At 38.7% G+C, this 13,356-nt stretch overlaps 3 protein-coding genes and 1 non-coding gene across 4 annotated transcripts; 3 read left to right on the top strand and 1 right to left on the bottom strand.

Moving 5' to 3' along the window:
* Nucleotides 1–8: 8 nt before the first annotated feature.
* LOC18994606 lies at nt 9–1,552 on the bottom strand. The gene is made up of 8 exons (XM_006418272.2): nt 1,246–1,552; nt 1,072–1,171; nt 860–955; nt 713–765; nt 578–626; nt 422–469; nt 248–329; nt 9–166 (listed from the first exon to the last, which is right to left on the bottom strand). The coding sequence occupies exons 1-7, from the start codon at nt 1,488–1,490 to the stop codon at nt 255–257; spliced, it is 666 nt and encodes a 221-aa protein (XP_006418335.1). The 5' UTR covers nt 1,491–1,552; the 3' UTR covers nt 9–166; nt 248–254.
* Nucleotides 1,553–1,735: 183 nt separating this feature from the next.
* Nucleotides 1,736–1,808, top strand: TRNAF-GAA. The gene has a single exon. It is a non-coding gene; the product is annotated as a tRNA-Phe (tRNA).
* Nucleotides 1,809–3,123: 1,315 nt separating this feature from the next.
* On the top strand, nt 3,124–5,282 carry LOC18994605 (S-adenosylmethionine synthase 1). The gene is made up of 2 exons (XM_006418270.2): nt 3,124–3,252; nt 3,841–5,282. The coding sequence occupies exon 2, from the start codon at nt 3,845–3,847 to the stop codon at nt 5,024–5,026; it is 1,182 nt and encodes a 393-aa protein (XP_006418333.1). The 5' UTR covers nt 3,124–3,252; nt 3,841–3,844; the 3' UTR covers nt 5,027–5,282.
* A 2,372-nt stretch (nt 5,283–7,654) lies between these two features.
* On the top strand, nt 7,655–13,121 carry LOC18994604 (ABC transporter B family member 11). Its single transcript, XM_006418269.2, has 11 exons — nt 7,655–7,792; nt 8,247–8,560; nt 8,658–8,712; nt 8,836–9,011; nt 9,124–9,345; nt 9,426–9,664; nt 9,747–11,415; nt 11,512–11,778; nt 11,884–12,147; nt 12,247–12,546; nt 12,640–13,121. The coding sequence occupies exons 2-11, from the start codon at nt 8,255–8,257 to the stop codon at nt 12,991–12,993; spliced, it is 3,852 nt and encodes a 1,283-aa protein (XP_006418332.1). The 5' UTR covers nt 7,655–7,792; nt 8,247–8,254; the 3' UTR covers nt 12,994–13,121.
* The last annotated feature ends 235 nt before the right edge of the window (nt 13,122–13,356 follow it).

Below are 13,356 nucleotides of genomic sequence, written 5' to 3'. Positions count from 1 at the left end.
TGGTGACCTAAACAATAACTTCTGTTATGAGAGGTATAAAGATTGATACTTTAATCATACAAAAGTCACAGTATAAAAGCCCTAATCATGGGATATAATCAAGCTTCCGGATCATATATATACCAAACACACAGAATCAGGAAGATGCAGAGATACATACAGAGTCCTGCAAATGCAAAGAGTTTGTTTTTTTTTTTCAGATAATGAAATGGTTTAGGTGTTTAAGGTTTTGTTCAATAAGGCTGACCTTTTCTTCAAGTGGTTTTAGCCAAGGTTGCAAATCTTTCAAGACCACCTCTAAGCAAGCTTTCCAAAAAAGGCCGGAGCACCTGAATCGAGGCACAAAAAAAGGTTGTATAAGAGAAACAGTCTCTTTACACACGGCGTCAAATAGAGATTTGAAGGTAAAAAGATTACTCACCGATGCCACGGGGGTTAAAAGCGCAGGAACTTCATATGATACGGTTAGCTAGAAAGATGAACAGAACGCAAAAACAAAAGAAAAGAAAAAGCATGAGAGAATTATTCTAGTAGTAAGGAGCTAGATGTGTAAAGAAAAACAGAATTGGTTGTTTACTTCTACGATGCACGATGAAGGACCTTTAGGGAAAAACCGAACGCTGCCTCTGAAACGGTAAGATTCCAAATGTTAGCATCAGGTAGTTAAAGAGGGAAGAGACAAATTTTGAATATTTACGATCTCTTTGCTTACTTATTAGGAAGACCTTCAAGAGATCTCCAATGGATTTTCTGGTTAGGAGTAGGCTGTAACAAACCAAAAGCCAACATTCTTACACCACCAGACACTAATTACGAAAGCATCGATCTAAATTCAACGTATGGTTTATATAATTCTTGCCTGCAGATTCCGAGCAAGCCAAGAATACTTGATGTCTTGACCAAAAGCATTGTACTTGAGTGACCAACGTGATAGATCAGGCTTATCTTTCAACACCTAACCATAACACAATCAAAAGTTAAATCTAAAGCAAGAAGCTTTAAAGATCGAAACTTTTAAAGCTGAAGAGAGATAGTAAGTAAGTTAGTTGGTTAGGGAAAAATCAAATGTACCTCTACGGATGAAATGAAAGGCATCCATTTAGGGAAAGATTCACGATCCAAGTAGAAATCATACGCTACTGATACTGGAACATCCACTTCCTTCTTCACTCTGAGTCTCAGAACCAAAAAGATCAAAACTAGATTCGTTCCAATTTCCAAGTAGAGAAAAGATGAGAGATTTACGTGCAGTCTTGCCACTCCATGGAAACAGAGAAACGCTTGGAGATATTGAATCTCGATCTGCGATTGACAGAGGAAGAAGAGGAGCCATTCAGGGTTTTGGGAAGCAATTGAGAAAAGGAATAGGGTTTACGAGGAAAAGAGAGAGCGAGTCTGCGATCGACGCAAATGGGTGGTTGGAAATTGGGGATTTTACAGGTTGTTGACAAATGATTGATCGTGTTCATGTGAGTTGCTGTTACAGACATTGAAGCTCTCTCAGTTTTGCCTCTTTTGTTTGTGCTCTTTTTTCTTTTTTCTTTTTTCTTTGATGTATAATTAAAAAATTGCCTAAAACCTTCACAACCACAGGAAAAGAAGGGGAAGTCTAAAACCTTCGCAACCACACAACAACAACAACAACGAAAAACAAATGGCGTCAGAGATTTGCTCTGTTTAAAAGAAGACTGTTATTAAGTGATTAAATAAAAGTATTTCAGATAAAATAAACAAAGCGGGGATAGCTCAGTTGGGAGAGCGTCAGACTGAAGATCTGAAGGTCGCGTGTTCGATCCACGCTCACCGCATTTTTTGTTTTTGTTTTTGTTTTTGTTAATTTCAGATTCAGCCCATTGGACCTTTCTTCTATTCCAAATTCTGACCCCATTTGCTAAAGATCTGGAACAACTAAATTCTTAGATGATAACTTCATATGGCTCAAAAGTTATTGTTAATTTCATATTCAGCCCATTGGACCTTTCTTCTATTCCAAATTTTGAACCCATTTGCTAAAGATCTGGAACAACTAAATTCTTAGGCTCAAAAGTTATTTCGTCTGAAACATGTGTCACACTTTTTCCCGTTTATCAGCCTAAAAAATATTTGAAAATTTTAGTCAAAGACGAACAGCATGGGTTTTGCATGCTACAAATGTCATTCAACGCCTTCGAATTTTCTTTATGAACTCGTTGACAATGATAATTCTTATTCATTTTGCAAAAAGGTTTGCTAAAATTACATCGATCAATAATCATCTTGCACTAATCCAACGGTCACCATTAAAAAGAAAAAGAGGAATAATTCTAAAACTTAAGATACGGTAGATGAAATGATTGTGACTGAGGTAAGGGGGATCAAAATCCTTCACCAAATCCCATGCTATAATTCAGCCGTTAAACAAATGATCCAACGATCACCATTTTATCTCACCAATAATTGGATTTTTTTCAATTTTTCGTTTCAACAACACCAACCACAATGAAAAAACCCTCACCTACCACAAATCTGGTAAAGTATAAAAGTGTGTGTGTCCATTTTTCATGTGTGCCACGAGTGCTTTTTTAATTAATTATTGTTTGCTTAGTTGCATTGAAACCGATTGTATAAATTAAAAAATACATAAACACACATTGTTTAACATGATTTATGTAGAATTACTCCACTAAACAAAGAGTACCCTCAAATAAATCAAAGTAGCTAAAATAAAATGTACATCACTCGATTATATAGTCAAGTCGGTTCGACCATTTCATATGGATTCAAAAGTGTTGTAACTCAATTGTAAACTGGCCGGTTCAGCTATTTCATCTAAATTAAATACTCAAATAAAGGAGTATGGACTATTGGTATTTAATTGATTTTCTAGTTTTTTTGTTCCCAGGCATAAATAAACACGAATATTTTTCTCTATATCGGATTGGATTTTTGTTTGGTTCACGGTTATCAGGTCGGACCAATTGGTCCCAAGAGTCTGAACATTTTGGACATGTAATTCCAAGGAAGAGTAAATATTGGTCGGCCACAAAACCTTTGAAAAAAATATATTTATTAATATTTATTTTTTAAGTCCAAGTAAAACGGTGGGCAGTGTTGTGTACCAACTAAAGGCCTATAAATAGCTTCGGCGTTTGCACTCACTTACTCGTCCCAAACCGTCCCAATACACTTGTTCTTAGGCAAAGGCTCGAGCCAGAGTTTTTAATTTTCTCGAGATCTGAACGCCGAATCTCATCTCTCTCAACGACGACGCAGGTATTGTTCGTCATCTTCGCTTCTCCTTAGCTCTTCATTACTGCTTCTCTCTCGATTCATGTTTCTTTTTCGATTGATTTTAATGATTTTTTTCCCCGATTTGACGATGGAAGTAGATCAAAGGGACCATTGATTTTAATTTATACTCTGAAACCATTTTGTAATTGGATCTGAAACGGTGTCATTCCAGATTCTCAAATTTTCCTCAGATGTGTGGAGATCTACTATGAATTTCTCCCTCCTTTGGGAGATCAGATCATCTTATTACTCTATCATTAATAGTTTCCTTCATTACATGTGATTCTAGCTTGATAAGATTCAATATGTTTACATGTGCATTAATGAGAAGCATGAGAAGCGAATCACTAAATATTTAATTGCTGAAAAGAAGTTTCAATTATGATTTTTGAATCTTTCTAGCTTTTTGCCACTTGAGAGTTAATGATTCTTCACAAATTCGATTATTTATTATCAAATTCTAGCTTTTTCAGGATATGGTGACTGTCACAATTCTATTTAACATAGCATATGATGCCTTGTTTCATGATTCTACAGCCGCTAAGTCAGTTTCTATTCTTTTCTTTGTAGCCAAATGGAGACTTTCCTATTCACATCCGAGTCTGTGAACGAGGGACACCCAGACAAGCTCTGTGACCAGATCTCTGATGCAGTTCTCGATGCCTGCCTTGAACAAGATCCAGACAGCAAAGTTGCTTGTGAGACATGCTCCAAGACCAACATGGTCATGGTCTTTGGCGAGATCACCACCAAAGCCAAAGTTGACTACGAGAAGATCGTCCGTGACACCTGTCGTGCCATTGGGTTCGTCTCTGATGATGTCGGTCTTGATGCTGACAATTGCAAAGTCCTTGTCAACATCGAGCAGCAGAGCCCTGACATTGCCCAAGGAGTTCACGGTCACTTCACCAAACGTCCAGAAGACATTGGAGCCGGTGACCAAGGCCACATGTTTGGGTACGCTACTGATGAAACCCCTGAGCTGATGCCTCTGAGCCATGTTCTCGCGACCAAGCTCGGTGCTCGCCTAACAGAAGTCAGAAAGAACGGTACTTGCGCCTGGCTGAGACCAGACGGCAAAACCCAAGTCACCGTTGAGTACTACAACGACAAGGGAGCCATGGTTCCAATCCGTGTCCACACTGTCCTCATCTCGACACAACACGATGAAACCGTGACCAACGACGAGATCGCCCGTGACCTCAAGGAGCATGTCATCAAGCCAGTCATCCCAGAGAAGTACCTAGACGAGAAAACCATCTTCCACTTGAACCCATCAGGCCGGTTTGTCATAGGTGGACCTCACGGAGACGCTGGTCTAACCGGACGTAAGATCATCATTGATACTTACGGTGGATGGGGAGCTCACGGAGGTGGTGCTTTCTCAGGCAAAGACCCAACCAAGGTGGACAGAAGCGGAGCCTACATCGTGAGACAAGCCGCTAAGAGCGTAGTGGCAAACGGAATGGCTCGTAGGGCTCTTGTTCAGGTCTCATACGCAATTGGAGTCCCTGAGCCATTGTCTGTCTTCGTGGACACTTACGGGACCGGGTTGATTCCGGACAAAGAGATACTGAAGATTGTGAAGGAGAGCTTCGATTTCAGACCGGGAATGATGACGATTAACCTTGACCTGAAGAGAGGAGGAAATGGAAGGTTCTTGAAAACGGCGGCGTACGGGCACTTCGGAAGGGACGACCCTGACTTCACCTGGGAAGTCGTCAAGCCACTCAAGTGGGACAAACCTCAGGCTTAGTTCTTACTTCTCTGCCCTTTCTGTTATTTATCCAGAAAACCAACATAGTAATCTACTTACGTTTGTATTTTATTTCTTCTGGTTTTGTTCGGTCTATTTCTATTGGGTGTTCGTTTTGATTGGTGATCTTTCTTTTAATATCGAATTTTATACGGATTGCTGTTTAATGAGAGTCAAAAATTAAAGGTTAGATGGTTTCATAAAAGTTCATAAAGTATTTTGAAAAAATAAAATCAGATGAGGGAAGTTTCACGTATTCAACAATGTTTGTACATGTATTTTTTTAAGGTGAACTTGCTATCTACTTTAATCAACTGCCATAGAATGCAAACGAATGCAAACTAACAAAGTCCCTTGGCTTAACTAATGGTTTGTTACCCACTGGCCACTAGTTAAGATTGGTGCCACTATAATGAAAGATATTTTCCGAATCAAGTAACCTTTCTCTATTCATCAGAAAAATTCTTTCCTTGTATAAATAGTTTTTTTTCTAAATTCAAAATCAAATAATCTTTTGATTAGTGTTTTTTTTAGAAAATTAATTTTTTTGTTCACCATTGGTATTTTGTTGTCCAGATAAGAGTAATTTTATTTTCTTATATAGCTCAGATTTTTTTTTGTTAACAATACCAAGAGATGAGGAAAGTAAAACAGCTGATTAAGGCCCAACACAAGTTGTTAAATGTCAAAGTCCAAGCTAGAGCCTTGTAATTTGTATTGTGGACAGGGCCATAAAAGATCCCGATCTTATTTGCTAATAAAAGTGTGAAATATTTCTGGACTTCAACAAACGACGTCGTTCCAAATAGGAAGAGTTTATGCAAATAAGATCGGGATCTCTGAAATTTAAAACACGACGCCGTTTAGGTAATTAATGCAAATAACATCTCCCGACGCGCAGGGGGGAAAATGGGAATTGGGGAAGCTAGTGGCCCCCACGACCACAACGGATATACATTAATTTAGATTTGGTTTGATTTCGAGATAGTAAAAATATTCTCATGTCATGTGTGATGTGTTTGTATGCTGACGAAAGCAATGACGCTACTTTTTATTCAGGTTTATTTTCAAGACTGTGGGATTTACATTTGATGTTAGATCAACACTTAACTGAAACTTAAATTAATATCTTATAAGAACTTTCTATGACATGTAGTTTTTTTTTCTTACATCTTAACATCTTATCAATACATAGTTTCACACAAAAAATGATATAGGATCCCCCCCCCCTGCGAGTCGCAACATTTTATTAATCCTAGAATTTGAACTTCTGACATGTTTTTTTTTTCTTTCTTACTAATTATGCAAACTCAAACCGTTGACAAATCCCACTATATTCTTCTGGTCTTATAAGGGAGTAATCAGCATAAATATTAACTTCTATGACGTTGGTTTGGTTAGAAAGCAACATAAACGGACGGAATGATTATAATCACTCACTAATTGTATAATTTCATTTAATGTTTGAATAGATATCAATATTATATACATTATTACATTATGACATTGGAGTTTATCAAAAAGCCTTAGCGCCCAAGAATGAATGTCTTGACTTAACTCTCAAGGTGTGAGTCTACTGTAAGATATGTTTATTAAGTTGACTTTTGGCTTCGTTGCCAAGTAAATACTCAACTTCCCCTCAAGTGAAAAATCTCCCCATCTCCGTTTGTTTAAATTATCTACCATTTACTATTGCACATACTGATACGGTGATACCATCATAATAATCCCACGAGATACCTCAAGATTGCGAGTGGTTCCTTAAGAAGAGTATTTGATCATGTTTTTTGTTTAAAAGAAGAGAAAAAGAATAGCAATTTCTGCCAAGAAATAACATAAAAACAGCTTATAAATGAAATCACATCTAATATGCGTTAATCTAATAGAGTGTTTTTTTTTCAATCAGATTATATTTTAATTTGATAGCTATGAAAGGAATATATAACTATTTTGATTTCTTAAATCATTCTAGATTAATTAGATTCGATCTCAGTTTATTCAAATTATATCCTCCTAATTTCTTAGTTACTGACCAACACACTCTCTTTATTCTCTCACTATTAACATAGAAAAATTGACATATTAGCCCACGAGGTAAGGGATTTTCTTTTTCGTGTTAACATATAATATGTTGCTTTTTTAGATTATCATGTGTATTGTTCGGAGAAAGAAAAACCAACCACAAATTTTGTTTGGTAGTGGTAAGTTTTATATCTTATCTAACATTTCCTATAAAAGTCAGTCAATACTCGTGTGCAAAACAACCAAAGATTATTCAGTCTTTACTTTTTATACAATAACTGAAATTGACGTTAAATATAATTTGGCATCAAAAATCTATAACATTTTTTAGAATTAATACGATGATTTAATCTTAAAAAACACATATGTTCAGTGTTAAGAACCATAAGTGTTTTTTACCTTTGGGTGTAGGAAAAAAGAAAGAAAAATATATTATCATTTTTTAATACACACTTCAAAATGCATTATTATGATGCTTTTTGACCGATCTATCAGACCATCACAATAGTTTTTTCCCACTCTCCTTGCTTCTCAAGCAATTTTCGCAAACCCCAAAAGAAGAGTTGCATATAAAAAGGCAAAAAGCTCTTAATTTCTGCAGATACAAATTGGAATCTAAAAAGTTGAATAAAATAAGAATTAAACAAGTTTTAACAAGTTCCAAGACAACTGCACAGTTCCGTCTCACGTCTTATTCCCCAAAAGTATCAAAATCTTTCGCTTTTCGCAGCTTCGCATCTTCAGGTCTGTTCTCTTATAACCTCTTTCCTTTTAAAATTTCTGATTGGGTTTTGTTTCTAATTGCTCTCTGATTTTTTCGGCTAATCCAAAGCATGTGACTCTGTTTCCCTAACAGACTCTGTTTCATTGGTGCTAATTTCTGGGAACTTTTTAGATTGAAATAAAGAAGATAAAGAAAAATCATCATTCTCCACAAGTGGGTTTTTGGATTTACATTAGCAAAGTTTAAGATTTCTTAAAAAAGGATTCCATTGAAATGTTTCTTAAATTATCTAATTTCTCAGCCTTTTCTAGGTCTTAGGAAAAAGTCAAAAAAATCTTTCCTTTTCTGCATATAAGTTCAGTTTCATAATTAAATCTGAAGAAGAAAGCGCGTAACTTTCTTTGGTTATATACCGTCGATCTCGATCAGGGTATTATCAGAATAAAAACTTTTTGATTTTTTTTTCTCTGCCAGCGCCGGAAATGAATCGTGACGGCGCCGGAGAAGCCGACTCTGTTTCACACGAACCTTCGACATCTAAAAATCCCAAAGACGGAGAGGAAGAAGAGACCAAGAAGGAAAAAAACGATGAAAAGGCAAAGACAGTTCCGTTCTACAAGCTATTCGCATTTGCAGATTCCTTAGATGTGTTCTTGATGATCTGTGGATCAGTAGGAGCTATTGGGAACGGTGTTTGTTTACCTCTCATGACATTGTTGTTTGGTGATCTCATAGATTCCTTTGGAACAAATCAGAACAACAAAGACATTGTTGAAGTTATCTCAAAAGTAAGTACATAATGTTAGAACACAATAACTTATTTAATTTTTAGATATGTGTTAATAGTATAAGATCATACTTACTAATAATGTTATCCTCTTATAGGTTTGTCTTAAATTCGTCTACCTTGGACTTGGAACACTAGGAGCTGCCTTTCTTCGTAAGTCATAAGATAGAGAATTAATGAGAGTTTTTTTTTTTTTTTTCTTCCCTCCATTCCAATTTGCATAGGGATTGGAGATTGAGAATGAAAGTTTTGATTTTTTTTGTTCGTTTGTTGTAGAGGTGGCTTGTTGGATGATCACGGGAGAGAGACAAGCTGCGAGGATTAGGAGTATGTATCTGAAAACAATTCTGAGACAAGACATTGGATTCTTCGATGTCGAAACAAACACAGGAGAGGTTGTTGGTAGAATGTCTGGAGATACTGTTCTTATACAAGACGCCATGGGTGAGAAGGTAATACCAAAAAAAACAGAGAAACTTTGATATTTTTTCTTTATTTTTTTCGAGCTTATAGATAAATGACTAGTTGCTAAAAAAGGTGGTTACTTTTACTTGAATTTTGCAGGTTGGGAAGTTTATTCAGCTGGTAGCTACGTTCATCGGTGGATTTGCTTTAGCTTTTGCCAAAGGATGGTTATTAACATTAGTTATGTTAACTTCAATTCCTCTTCTGGCTATGGCTGGTGCAGCCATGGCGATTATAGTCACCCGAGCTTCTTCCCGGGGACAGGCCGCTTATGCAAAAGCCGCAACTGTTGTTGAACAGACAATTGGGTCTATCAGAACGGTAAAACTCGACTTCCTAAGCTACAAAATAATCTTCAAATTTTTGAGATTTATTGCTTAATTTAATTTTTGTTTTAAAAGGTGGCTTCTTTCACGGGAGAGAAACAAGCGATTAACAACTACAAGAAGTTCATAACTTCGGCGTATAAACAAAGCATTCAACAAGGATTCTCCACCGGTTTAGGACTGGGAGTAATGTTCTTGGTGTTTTTTAGCAGCTACGCTTTGGCTATTTGGTTTGGTGGGAAAATGATCGTCGAGAAAGGCTATACCGGTGGCGCTGTGATCAACGTGATCATCATTGTGGTCGCCGGCTCAATGTAAGCCGAGACGATTGCTTATATATAAATATCAGATTAGGTCTTTACCACTTAACAGTTACTGTTCTGTTTTTCTGTATAGGTCGCTTGGACAAACATCTCCATGTCTAACCGCATTTGCAGCGGGTCAAGCTGCAGCGTATAAGATGTTTGAGACAATCAAAAGAAAGCCTTTGATTGACGCTTACGACGAAAACGGCAAGGTTCTTGAAGATATCAGAGGAGACATCGAACTTAAAGATGTGCATTTCAGTTACCCGGCGAGGCCCGACGAAGAAATATTCGCCGGATTCTCTCTGTTTATCCCGAGCGGCGCAACGGCAGCATTGGTCGGAGAAAGCGGAAGCGGAAAATCAACGGTGATCAGTTTGATCGAGAGGTTTTACGATCCAAAATCCGGCCAAGTACTAATCGACGGAGTTAACCTCAAGGAGTTTCAGCTGAAATGGATCAGAAGCAAAATCGGATTGGTTAGCCAAGAACCGGTTCTGTTTTCGTCGAGCATCATGGAGAATATCTCCTACGGGAAAGAAAACGCGACGGTTCAAGAGATCAAAGCGGCGGCAGAGCTGGCAAATGCGGCCAAGTTCATAGATAAGCTGCCTCAGGGTTTAGAGACGATGGTAGGAGAGCACGGGACGCAGCTCTCGGGAGGACAGAAACAGAGGATAGCCATTGCGAGAGCGATTCTTAAAGATCCGAGGATTCTTCTGCTCGATGAAGCAACGAGCGCGCTCGATGCCGAATCCGAAAGAGTGGTTCAAGAGGCCTTAGACAGAGTGATGGTTAACCGGACTACGGTTATCGTCGCGCATCGGTTAAGCACGGTTAGAAATGCGGATATGATCGCTGTGATTCACCGCGGGAAAATGGTGGAAAAAGGTTCGCATTCCGAGTTGTTGAAAGACTCCGAGGGAGCTTATTCGCAGCTCATTCGCTTACAAGAGATAAACAAAGATCAAACATCAGGATCATCTCTTCGTACCTCAAACCTGAAAAAATCAATGGAAGGATCGGTTATTAGCGGAGGAACCTCGTCGGTTGGAAATAGCAGCCGTCATCATTCTTTGAACATTCTTGGTTTAACTGCAGGACTAGAACTCGGTGGTGGCAGCAGTAGCCAGAGAGTAGGCCAAGAGGAAGCCGGTACGATTTCGGGTCAAGAACCGGTCCAGAAAGTATCGCTAACCCGAATCGCGGCTCTAAACAAAACCGAGATACCGGTTCTTCTTCTTGGAACAGTTGCAGCAGCGATCAACGGCGCGATTTTCCCGCTATTCGGGATTCTGATTTCAAAAGTCATCGAAGCCTTCTTTAAACCGGCTGACCAGCTGAAGAAAGATTCAAGATTCTGGGCCACCATATTTGTAGCTCTTGGAGTGACTTCATTGATCGTCTCACCTGCTCAAACGTATTTGTTTTCAGTAGCTGGAGGGAAACTGATTCGACGAATACGGTCCATGTGTTTCGAGAAAGCGGTTCACATGGAAGTTGGTTGGTTCGATGAGCCACAGAACTCGAGTGGTACTATGGGTGCAAGGCTATCGGCTGATGCAGCTTTGATTAGGGCTCTGGTTGGAGATGCCTTGTCTCTAGCGGTTCAAAACGCTGCATCCGCTGCGTCTGGATTGATCATAGCGTTCACCGCGAGTTGGGAATTGGCGCTTATCATCTTAGTGATGCTTCCTCTTATTGGTATCAATGGTTATATTCAAGTCAAGTTCTTGAAAGGATTCAGCGCCGACGCAAAGGTTCAATTACGCTTATAAGATCAGTTTTCCATACTCTGTTTCTTTTGTTTTTCTTGTGGATCAAGAAACTGACATCGGTTTTGGATGTCTATGCAGACAAAGTACGAGGATGCGAGTCAGGTGGCTAACGATGCCGTAGGGAGTATAAGAACAGTCGCGTCTTTCTGTGCAGAGGAGAAAGTGATGCAGATGTATAAGAAGCAATGTGAAGGTCCGATAAAAGACGGAATAAAGCAAGGTTTCATCAGTGGGTTAGGGTTTGGATTCTCCTTCTTCATTCTGTTCTGTGTCTACGCGACAAGCTTCTACGCGGGGGCTAGGTTAGTTGAGGACGGAAAGACTACTTTCAATGATGTTTTCCAGGTATATATAGCAGTTGTCCAAATCATTTCTTATATCATGTTTGAAAATCCCTCCTGTGACCTAGTAGTAATGAAGAAGGATGGATCTTGATCAAAAACTTGCCAGGTGTTCTTTGCGTTAACAATGGCAGCGATAGGGATTTCTCAGTCGAGTACTTTCGCTCCTGATTCTAGCAAAGCTAAGGTTGCAGCTGCTTCGATCTTTGGAATCATCGATAGAAAATCGAAGATAGATTCGAGCGATGAGTCAGGGACGGTGTTGGAGAACGTTAAGGGAGATATTGAGCTTCGTCACTTGAGCTTTACTTATCCAGCACGACCAGACATTCAGATCTTTCGTGATCTTTGCTTAACCATTCGTGCAGGAAAGGTAAAACAATCGTTGGACTTATAAACCAAAACAATTCTCGTAAGAATTTAATATCACTTTTAACTTGTCTGATCAGTTTATGTCTCTTTTTGTTCTCAGACCGTTGCTTTGGTTGGAGAGAGCGGGTCAGGGAAATCGACGGTGATCTCACTGTTACAAAGATTTTACGATCCGGATTCCGGTCATATAACTCTTGACGGAGTTGAGCTGAAGAAGCTGCAATTGAAGTGGTTGAGACAAAAAATGGGACTCGTGGGACAAGAGCCTGTCTTGTTCAATGACACGATCCGAGCCAACATTGCTTATGGCAAAGGAAGCGAAGAAGGCGCAACCGAGTCTGAAATCATAGCTGCCTCGGAACTCGCCAATGCACACAAATTCATCTCTAGCATACAACAGGTAAGGGAGGGGGAAAAAGGAAAAAGAAAAATTGAAATATATATATACTCTGTTTTTATGTTTACTTACTACACAAGCAACACGCAATTTTAGGGTTATGACACGGTGGTTGGAGAAAGAGGGATTCAGTTATCAGGAGGACAGAAACAGCGCGTGGCTATAGCACGTGCCATCGTGAAAGAGCCGAAGATATTGCTTCTGGACGAAGCAACGAGCGCTCTTGATGCGGAATCAGAGCGAGTGGTTCAAGACGCGCTTGACCGAGTGATGGTGAACCGAACCACCGTCGTGGTGGCTCACAGGTTATCGACTATCAAAAACGCTGATGTCATCGCCGTAGTTAAGAACGGTGTGATCGCTGAGAAAGGAACTCACGAGACGTTAATCAAAATCGACGGCGGCGTTTATGCTTCACTTGTTCAGCTTCACATGACTGCTTCTAATTGATATATTTATACTTTTTGGTTTTTGAGAGTTAAAATCTCGTTTGAGTCAAAACTAGGCTATGTATTAAATATCATTTTAATTTTTAATGATAAGACATGTTCTGCAAGACTGCAAAATGCAAATGTTACACGACGTATTCAAATTTTTTTTATTTTATATCTCCAAATATTTGTTGCCTTTTTTTACAAAATATTGATATATTTTCGGTATTTTACAAAATTCATACGTTTTATAAACTATTGACTATTTGTTGCCTATTTTACATAATAACCATAAGTTTTATAAACTTTTGACTATTTATTGCCTATTTGACATAATAACCATACGTCAACGTTTTGTCCCCGTTTACGAACGAGAGCTCGT

This window comes from Eutrema salsugineum, unplaced genomic scaffold (assembly GCF_000478725.1).
Source record: "Eutrema salsugineum unplaced genomic scaffold, Eutsalg1_0 scaffold_5, whole genome shotgun sequence".
NCBI classification, from domain to species: domain Eukaryota; kingdom Viridiplantae; phylum Streptophyta; class Magnoliopsida; order Brassicales; family Brassicaceae; genus Eutrema; species Eutrema salsugineum.
The sequence above is the reverse complement of the archived record's forward strand: the minus strand, read 5'-3'. Positions and strand labels throughout refer to the sequence as shown.